Source organism: Haemaphysalis longicornis, unplaced genomic scaffold, assembly GCF_048455015.1.
Source record: "Haemaphysalis longicornis isolate Haplotype H1 unplaced genomic scaffold, Haemaphysalis longicornis Haplotype H1 scaffold_7, whole genome shotgun sequence".
In the NCBI taxonomy this organism is placed as follows: Eukaryota; Metazoa; Arthropoda; class Arachnida; order Ixodida; family Ixodidae; genus Haemaphysalis; species Haemaphysalis longicornis.
The window spans coordinates 178,816,017-178,826,071 of NW_027526422.1; the positions used below are offsets into that span (position 1 = coordinate 178,816,017).

Sequence of the window (10,055 nt, forward strand, 5' to 3'; positions counted from 1 at the left end):
CGGCCGGGAATCGAACCTGCGACCTCGTGCTCAGCAGCGCAACGCCTTAGCCACTGAGCCACCGCGGCGGGTCCTTTGAGTCAAATGACATTTGGTTCAAATGACATTCGGACCCTAGTGTTAGTTGGGGTGTTAGGTGCACCAAGGAATTTGAACCCATCTCTTCTGCGTGATGCAGGTCTCACTACCGGCAGCCAGTACTCGCGCCTCTTTCTAACAAGTGCCAAGCTGCTCCAGTGGTCGGGCCGCTTCAAGCCCTGGAACGCCCGGTCCCCCTACGCTGACATCTGGCACCGGTATTTCGTACCGGACCCCACGGGCCGCTTCCGGCCCGCTTCCAAAGGGGCCGGCACTGCCCCCCAGCAATCTCCGAGGCCGTCAGCCTCTTCTCATCACGGTTCGCACCTGAGTAACTAGGCCCTAGGCGTGTTCTTCTTCTTCCCCGTCAGGCCATGGTGCAAGTTTGAGCGCCATGCGTGGCGGGGAAATGTTAGGTTTTTCAATCGACCTTTTCTGGCTGTTTCTTAGTTTGCTGGTTTGTCAAACAGATGTAGGTGTAAGCGTTCAATCATTGTAATTTCCAGTTCGCTGAAATAGTTATAAATGGGATAGCAAAACCCAACTACAGAGAACAGACAGGCCAGAGGAAGCGTCCACGAAACGCAAGGCTCTGTTCTGTGCCCTGCACTCTTTTTCTAGATAAAACAGTGCAAGGGACTGGACACGAGTAAAGATGGACACGGATGGGTGCTGCCAAGGACAGCGCCTGTCCTTGTCTGTTTTTACTCGTGTCCTTCCCCCTCGCGCTGTTTTATTTATTGATCCTAACTGACTTGTCCACCTTCGAACCCTTTTTCTGTCTTTTGTGTTTCATAGTGTTTGCTTGGTTGATGTTCACGAGTGCAGCTTTCCAGCTCGTGGACTTTGCGGTTTGGTTTCCCATTATGTTGGGTGAAAGTGCTGAGTTACGTTGACGGCATTCGTTGCTGTTGCAAAAAAGTAGGTGCAGGCGTTGTGTGGGAAGGGATGTCTAGTGAGACTCTGTTCTACGAGAGTGCACCAAGGGATGGCTAATGCACTAAGTGCAAGCTGAAATAAACTGACAGAGTTCCCAAGAACGCCTGCCCTTGTGGCAACAGGCATGCTTCACGACGTTCCCCCAGTCCGGTGTTTTGTTTCAACGAGACCAAGACGGAGATTTGAGGTCATGAATGAATGGTGTCCTGCGAGAAGTCATACTGGGTCGGAGAAATGCACGAAAACCAATGACAGGGAAGAGGAATCTGTAGATATGGTTGAAACATCTACAAGTGTACCAGTTGTGCTGGATGTACATTGTCAGCTAGGGGCGGCCTATTTGTCTGTGTATTTTGGGGTCATTTTGATATCGGAAAAATTGAGATAAAAAAATTTGTTGCATCTTTGTAGAGCGCTACCCTCAGCTTGGTACAGACATGAAAATGATATAGAAAAGTAGTCCTAGTAACATAATTTTTGCCGATTTGTTTCCCTAATTTTCTGGTTTTCCTCGAGACCGTGATGGTGGGAGAGTTTATGGGAGTGGTTGATATGGTGCTGCAAATTGCATGGTCTGCTTTTTGCTGATCGCATAAGATAAGAAACCATACAGAACTTCCCCCAAAAAACTTTTTTCGACATGTGAGGCGCTTGCTAACCATCACGAATTGGCGTGTGAAGTCGTTATGTATGCGGTCACGAAACACCTGATCCCAAGTATTGTGGCCCTCCGAAAACCCAATCTAAATGCAATTTATGTCAGTTTCGTGGGCTCACGAACTTTCAGACACCCTTTCGTCGTCTCCTGTCAGTCGGTGCTGCATTTAGTTGCTCTACTATTTGTACATACTCTATTTTCCCCTTCCTTCTGGATGGACTTCAGCGAGGTTCTGCCGTGTGTTAAAGATGAGTGTGAGATCAGCTTAAGCATCTTATGTAGGCACGTAGCGGTCTATTTTCGTGTTTTTATTTCTGTACTTTTGGCTCATCTCGTCTTGCTGTACACAGGTTGTGAATGTAGCTGAGGCTTTATGCACTGCGTACGTTCAGTCCTTAATTTTAAATGAATCTCCTGCTCTTTTATTTATGGGAAAAGGGCAGAATGGTCACAGAATGTCAAATTTTGCTCATTTCGCACACGTATATCCTGTAGGACTCCAACCACGACGTGATACTAATGTCAGACGTGTTCAGCTAACCGCACCCATGGACCACATGTGCCAGTTCTCTTTGCCACTGGAGGGCATTGAAATCAGTTTTTGGGAGCGATGTTTTTTTTTCTGCAGTATGTGTTCAGGTGGCTGGGGTTTGGTGGTTGAGCTCTTGGTTGTAGATGTGTTTCTTGAAACGGTTTACAGCTAAAAGTGTTTCGTGGGCATGCTGAGGTTTCGTGGTAATCTTGGGGGGCCAGATGTGAGCTCTTAGGTAAGCCCAGCCAAAACATCAATGCCATTGCATAGTCCTGATCAGTGCCGTTGCGTGGCCTGGAGCGCAGCATTGCAGGACGAAGCTGTAACTTGCGTCGTAATTCACACACGTTAGCACCTTCCTGCCTACGGGAAAAGCAGTGATTTTCGGTAGTCTAGCAAACAATTTTTTTCCCGTTTGCAAACAATGTGCGACATAAAAGTGTATGGTATCTAATTGTAAAAAAAGTTAATTTCCTTCGCAGTGGTAATTGTTTCAAATGGGAATTTTTGTTTGAAAAAGAGAAAAAGCTGTACAGAAAAGTTTTGAGACAAACACAAAAACATAAGCGAAAACGTGGGTATTGCTTCACGTGGAAGAAAAAGTGCAAGAAATTTAAGATTCCGAGCAAAATTCCGAGCAAGTGCCCGCTCGCACGCAAGTCGAGATCACCGGCAAAGTGAAGAGAGAGCGCTGTCCCGAAACGACACCAGAGTTCAAGATGGCGGCAACAAGAATTGCCCGAAAGGAAAAAAACGCGGAGTGCACGTGCACGTAACATTTTGCCTAACATTTTGCCAAAGATATGGCGTTGTAAGTCTCCTGAACGGAAACTTCACAAGGCGTAGGGACACTCATTCAGTTGTGTTTTTACACCGCAGGTAGTTATCACTTATCCAGTTGAAAGTAGGAAGCAAATTTATTGCCCTGCAAATGTGCTGAAACAATTTTTCTTCAATTGAATGTTTACCGTACACGCTTTCACAGATGAAAATCTTTTCATTAAGTGGTTTAAGACAGTGCAGTCATGAGATTCTTGTCTCGCTTGAATAGGGCTAACCTTTACGCAGCCAAAATGCTACCTGAATGTTCATCAATTAGCCCTTCAATGCTCAGTGGGTGTATATCAGAAATTGGTTGTTACAGATTACCCAGATTTCCCTTACCTTGGGACAGGTATTGTAGTACGTACACTTTTTAGCCATCACTTTTGCGCGCGTTAAGTTTCACTTCACATAGTCAGAAACTGTAGTCTGCAAGCAATAGTTGTTATTCATCTCACTGCTGTAATAGCTTTTTTTTTGTCTACTTATGTTTTCATGTGGTGGAAACTGTGTGCACTTGTAAATTGTTGGCTTTAATTGCCTCAGAACAAAGATGAACAGAACATGATTGAGATTATTGTGAGATTACAGCTTGTTCGTCTCGTACCAACACAAGCTTCTCGGCTTTTGTCCTTTTATGCGTTTCCTCGTATTTCTTTAGCGGCATATTCTCGCCGTTTTACTGCCCTGGTAACAGCAAGGAAAGCGCAGAAAAGCTGTGTTTGTTGTTTTCTCGTATGGCCTTGCTGTGCCCATGTTTAAATTGCAAAGGTACAGCTAGCTATGTACAACGCATTATGTAGACGTGCTTAAAAAGCAAACCAACTTCTCCCAGTGGTCCTCTTGCTTGAGAGCATTTTGCGTCCCATACTTATGAGTTTCAAAACTGTTTAAGTTTGTTCATGAGTGAAGGAAAAATGGATTCATTTGCATGCTTCCAGCAAACATATACTGTATTTTCGCGGTTCTAACGCACCCCCAATTGAAATGCGTGGGTAAGTTCGCGCAGGAAAATTCGAAAAAGAAAAAAAATTGACGCTATCTGTACCGTGTACCGCGCATATGAAAAACACATGACACCGTGCATCTGGGAGAAGGAGATTTTATTGGCGTATGCAGCTGTGGAAACCAAAAAGGATTGTGCTTCATAAGATTGCTTATCTAGCTGCTGCTGGAAATAAAGTTATAGCGGGGAACATTAAAGCTGTTTGCTATTTCAGGTGCCTTGATCTTCACAGTTGTAAGCGTGACAGGCAAATTGCAGCAGCACAAAAAAAAAAATGTGCAACAGCTGACCAAGGTATGCGGCATACCATCGAGGAATTGGTGCGCCAAAATTCACTCACATCGTGTTGACAGATTGTTTTTATTGAATTGAGTTGGATTTGGGGGGGACTTCGTGTCCGTTCCATATGGCAATGCTGCTGGCCGCTTCAAAGCCTGTTTCGGTTCTGAGCTTGATTGTAACGCGCACGCAAATATTAGGGTTACCTTTTAGCAAAAAAGGGTGCACGTTAGAATCGTGAAAATGTGGTATTCCCTGCCGTTTAGCTGTGTCAGCCCAGCTGTCATCCCCCGCAATCTGTCGTGGCTCACAACACTCGATTTGTAGAGATGGTGATTTCCTGTATCGCCACAACTAGGAATCTCCTCTTTTTTCTTTTATTTTTTTGTTTGAACTTTTTTGAGTGCTAAGCCATTGGTTATTTTTATGGACTTTTCGAAAGCCTTTGACAAGGTATCCCACACTAAATTGCTATATAAGATAGGTAAAATAATCAATAATTCTCAAGTAGTTAACTGGATTTCTGCATATCTAACAAAACGTGAACAATTTGTTGTCTTTGCTGATTGCTGCTCAAAAAGACAGCTTGTTGACTCTGGCGTTCCCCAGGGCTCCGTGCTAGGACCACTCCTTTTTCTCGTTTTTATTAATGATATTGTTGATGGCATCCCGGTTAAAATCAAACTCTACGCTGATGACTGTGTACTTTATAACGAAATATGCTGTCCCGCAGACCAACAGGTGTTAAATAATGCTCTACAAAAAGTGTCCTCCTGGTGTGATGAATGGCAAATGGCTATTAACTTCGAAAAACATTGGTCTTCTTCCGTATACTTGCTTCACCACTGGACGATGTCGCCGCTTATCTTTTGAAATATCATTTTCCGATCTTTGTGCACGGTGCAGCGCCTTCGAGTAAGTCTGAAGTTTCGAAGGCATGGGTGCTAGGGAGAAAGAAGTGAGACACTGGGTACCCTACTTGTGTTTGATTTGCCTTGGGAAGAATGTTTTCTGGCTCCATGTTGGAGGTGTGTGGGTGAAACTTGTTTTAGTAAACATGGACTTTGCCGGCTCGAGTCTTGTAAAGAGAGAGCAGGCGGCAATTTTTTCCTGAGTGCTGAGCTTGAAAATGCATGGGTGGAGTTCCTGGGACCTGGTCTGGCTTGCGGCAATGAATCCTTTTGCGTCTTTCTTTTAAAGGGGCCGTGAACATAAGGTTTGGTTTCCTAAAAGCCTGGTTTGCCTTGCTAACATTGATACTGATCTTATCCTAAATTGAGATATCAGACAACAGAGGAGGCAGTGGGGACAGCCCTGTCGCTTTCCGGCGATGTCTTGATAATGGGCCTGTTCGATTTTCCACTTCTGGCTGCCCGGGGCTGCCCGCGGGCTGCCGGAGGCGAGAGCCGGTCATTCGTTTTTCTCGGGCAGCCCAAAACGTCACTTCCGGCGGCGCCAGAACGTCTTCGATTTTTCTGGGTCGGCAACTTCTGGCTCCCCGCAAGCTGCCAGAGCCGCCCGGGCGTTTGTGATCTGGCGGCGAGCGGGCGCAGATCTGGCAGTTAGCAGACGACGCTGCTAGCAGACGACAAAAGGAGAGCGGCTCGGCGAGTTTCAAAATAAAATTGCGAATATTTCTCGTTCTTTCGGATTTGATGGTTTGGAGTTTATTTAATTGATATGAAAAATCACTTTTGCTGACATTTCAGTTTATTTTTCGCATTGCAACACCCGTTTTTTTTTTTTTTAACGAGAAGAGAAATGACATGATTCGCGCCTAAACGGTCATTTGCTGTTCGTCTTCCGATAGACATGGAGGGCATATTTAAGCTCGTGGACGAGGACGGCGTCACAATTCTACATGAAGCCATGTCTGTGTTTATTACTTCAGCGAGTAGATTGGTTGTTCGCGTTCAATGAATGAAAGTTTGCGTTTATTCTTCTGAAAGAAAAAAAAAAAGCTCTCCCGCAGCACTCTGGCGTCGTGGGCTCGGACAGAAAAGCCGGCGAACACATCGATGAGCACCATGTCCGCATTGTAGATCCCCTGGAGTACGATGGAGTGAAATTTCTTGCGATTGCAGTAGCTTCGTTCGGACTCCGATTGTCTAGAAATGCGGCACCCATAAATCGCGTCGATCGATGTCCGGCAGTCCTCCGCTTCCTCGACGAACGAGAGTGTAGAACGCCCGCTTGTTTAGCTCCAATACGGCTCAGTCGGGCCAGAATATTTCCCGTCCGCTGACACAAATGTACAAATCCGATGACTCGGTAGACTGCGGCGTGAACAGATAACTCGCTCACGCCGAGTTCGCGATCATGTAGATGGTACCCTGTGTACCGATTTACGGCAGGGCAGACATTTCGGGGCGTCCTCGCAGGTCTTCGAGGTAGAATTCGGCAACCAAGGCTACCACCGTGCACCGCGACAGGTGAAACAGTCTCCCGAACTCGAACTCCGGGTAGGTCAGCACAACGTAACGCGGTGCCGTTCTTCCCGCTGGACCATCGCGAGGTCGACGTACACATAGAGAACTTCGGCTTCACAATCGCAATTGTACCTTCAAAATGACGGCGGTCCGCCAACAACGCGTCGGGGAGAGCAGCGAGCGCACTTCGTGCTTCCTCCGGCAGTTTGCCGCTGAAACTGTAGCAGACGACCGAAAAAAAAAGTTGTTCCGCAGCGCTCGGGCCCGGCTTCCGGTGCATCCCGAGGCGCTTGAACAACGTAATCATGACGCAACTTCCTGCCCGAGAGCAAGCTTCTGGCAGCCCGCGGGCTGCCAGAATGCCCGTAAATCGAACAGGCCCAATGTTGGTGCGATTGGCGGTCACTGACCAAAGCCATTGCCAAAAAACATTACTAGGTGGTTGTAGTTGGACCTGTATTTCAGTTTTACCATATCACTTGAATGCTCGTGCGCAGTTAACACACTAATAGTTACCGTATTTTCACGCATATAACCCGCCGGGAAAGAAAAAAAAAATCCTCGCCTATTGCCCGCACATTTGATAGAGGAAAGGCTGCAGCAAAGCTACTGCTCAAGCAACACACCACATACTATGTAGACAGAAAAAGTAAACATTTAGCAAGCAGAATACACTGACTGCAAGGCGCAAGTCACAATTCACTCAGTGTCACTGCTCTCACTAGAGCTATCACTTCAGCCACAGACTCCTAACTGTTGTACACAAGGTCATCGTCATGGCACAGCGCGTATTGCCGTGAAGCTGCACTAAAGGAAAAACCCCCCGTATCATCTGCACTCTACTTTGCCGCTGAAATTTTCGCATTTCTGATGCGGGTTCTAGGCGCGAAAATATGGTGTGTTTTTAGTGTTTTTATTTTTTGTGTCACTGATGATGATGTGTAGTGCGAAGCTTGACAGTTTTTCAGCATTTCTTGCGTTTTTCTTCGGTAAAAAGTGTCTTTCATCACTGAAATAGGAGAGCCAATTTAATAAGGGCAAGTTCTTTCAAATTGAACAAGGTTGCATTTTTTCTCTATGGCCCCTTTTAAAGAAGGTCCGATATTTTCTTTCAGGCAGCTTGCTGGCTCAGTTTTGGCCGTTCAGTATTTTTATGTTATTTAACTACTTAAATTTCTGTCCTGACATACATTCTTCATAAATTGCCTGACCTAACGCATAGCTCATGTGTTAGATTTGTCTTGTTTTATTTATTGTATGTATTTATTTGCAGTTTATGTTCAAACCAACTGAGGCACTTCGTGCCACAGTTTGAGATTAACGAGCAATTTTTTGTCCCTCATACCGTATTCGTGTTATTTTTTAAGATGTTCCCTCCAAAGATGGGGGAAGTGCTTTCCGGATGTAGGAAGTCTTGGTCACAGTTTATATGTTGTCTCTAATTTATTCCTAGCGATCTAGCGAAAATTGCACTGTTACCTTTTTTTTCGTGTGCATTTTAATTAATTTTGTTTTTATTTTTTCTTGCTGTAGCAAGCGAGTGATTACCTTGTTCATTTCTGGGTTCATGTTTGCTGAGTCATGTTTTGCATGAATTCCTGGCAATCGTTTAATTTTATCTGTTTACATATTCTCTGTAGCAAGCATTGCTAGCATACATATGGGTTGCTTTTTAGGTATTCAGCGTTTTTTATTTTGGGATTTGTGTTTATGTACGGGAGAGTTGTGTTGTAATCGGCCGTGAGCTTGGTTGAAGTAGTTCGTTTACCCAGGTTGGATGGAGTACGTATTTGTTCCTCTGGAGTGTTTTATGGCCTGGAAGCATTTTCAACCCAACGTGATTTTATCCCCTCTCACAGATGGGAGAATGAACAAAGACTACCGTGATAATGCGGGAAATCAGAGATTGTCCCTATTTTGAGTGTGGGCATTTTCCACTAAGCTTTTCTTTCCAACTCTCGCTAATTTCTTAACGAGATGCAAAAGAAAGCATGAGCAGACAGGAGAAATTTGAGCTGTTCAGGAGGGGTTTGGGCGGCCCGTTAGCATAGAAGGCTGTCAACTCTCAGCTGTAACTTGAATATGCTCCTCTGTCAGAGTTTTCGTTTGTGTCGGCTAATTGCTTTGTTAGTGGGCTTTGTTTGATGGCCTGTGTGGTGGCTGCTTTCTGTTTATTCCCATGTCAAGGATTCTGTTTTGAATCAGTATTTCATAGAGAATACTGCCCGTGCAGCATTGCCCTCACCAGTGTATGGCATCGGAACAGGCTGTTCCTACTTGGTGATGTAAAAGTTGCCCCCCCGGTAAGTCTAGTTACAGAGTGATTGCAGGCTGTACCCAGTATAGGTGCGTTATTATCTATTTTTTTATGCTTGCAACTTTAGATGCTGGACCCAGTCATCATCTGCAAAGAAGAGCTTTGTACACTTGGTAAGGCTCGTAAAATTTGGAGTTGGAGCTTATCGCCACCATAGCAAAGCATGTTCTCAGTCTGGTGAGCATTGCGCAATTGCAGCAGATGTCACCTTCGTGCGTTTGTTTGTCCCCCTCAAGCTGTTTGCTGTTTGAACTTTGAACTTGCCTGATCTCGGCAGCCGGAAACAGCTCCATTCGCATGTGTAACTCAGATGCCTTGTATTTGTGTTGGTGGTGATGGGTATTCACATGCTAAAAATTTGGTTAAAGCATAGAATAATGCATTGTGGAAGCAAATGGAACCGACAGCTGCTTGCCGTTAACAGAATCTCATGGGTAGAGTGTGTGGTAAATTGTCTGGATAAAGCCAGAGGGGTACTTCATTTGATGGACGTATTGATTGTTTGGTTATAGTAAATTGCTATTGACCAGAGTGAAACTGCATCATGCGGTTCAATCAGTTCCCCTGGTGCAAACTGTCGAGAGTGGAATGTATTCTTTTATGTTTTTCCTGTGTGTATATTTATTGTAATTTATTGACTGCAAGACCGGAAATAAAGGTGCCTAAATGTTTCGGCTTTGTGTTGTACTCTTGCTCTTGGCAGTGCCTTCTTTAACCCTTTCACTGCCGCAACCAAGTAAATTGGGCACCTACACACACACACACACACACACTCTCTCTGCATGCCAAAGTATACTTGTGTTACCTATTTGCGGAACTCCCACCCCTCAATCATTATCACGAATTCCCAAGCTGCCTGCAGAAGCTTCTTAGCTGTGAGGGTGGCCCCTTCTACTTTAAAGTTACTATCGCCACATCAACCCTGCCGGAAAGTTACCGTCATCTGGACTCCTGGCCATTCCTCCCTGATGGGCAACAAGTTTGCTCATCAGCAA

General features: G+C 45.3%; 1 protein-coding gene across 1 annotated transcript in view; it reads left to right on the forward strand.

Annotated features, from left to right (window-relative positions):
• The window catches only part of LOC144147287 (glycosyltransferase 8 domain-containing protein 1-like), a 43,568-nt gene extending 33,836 nt beyond the window's left edge, over nt 1-9,732 (forward strand). The window contains exon 8 of the mRNA XM_077679384.1: nt 179-9,732. Within this exon, the coding sequence (XP_077535510.1) occupies nt 179-417 (239 nt within the window). The 3' untranslated portion in view covers nt 418-9,732. The remainder of the gene's footprint in view (nt 1-178) is intronic.
• Nucleotides 9,733-10,055: the final 323 nt, after the last annotated feature.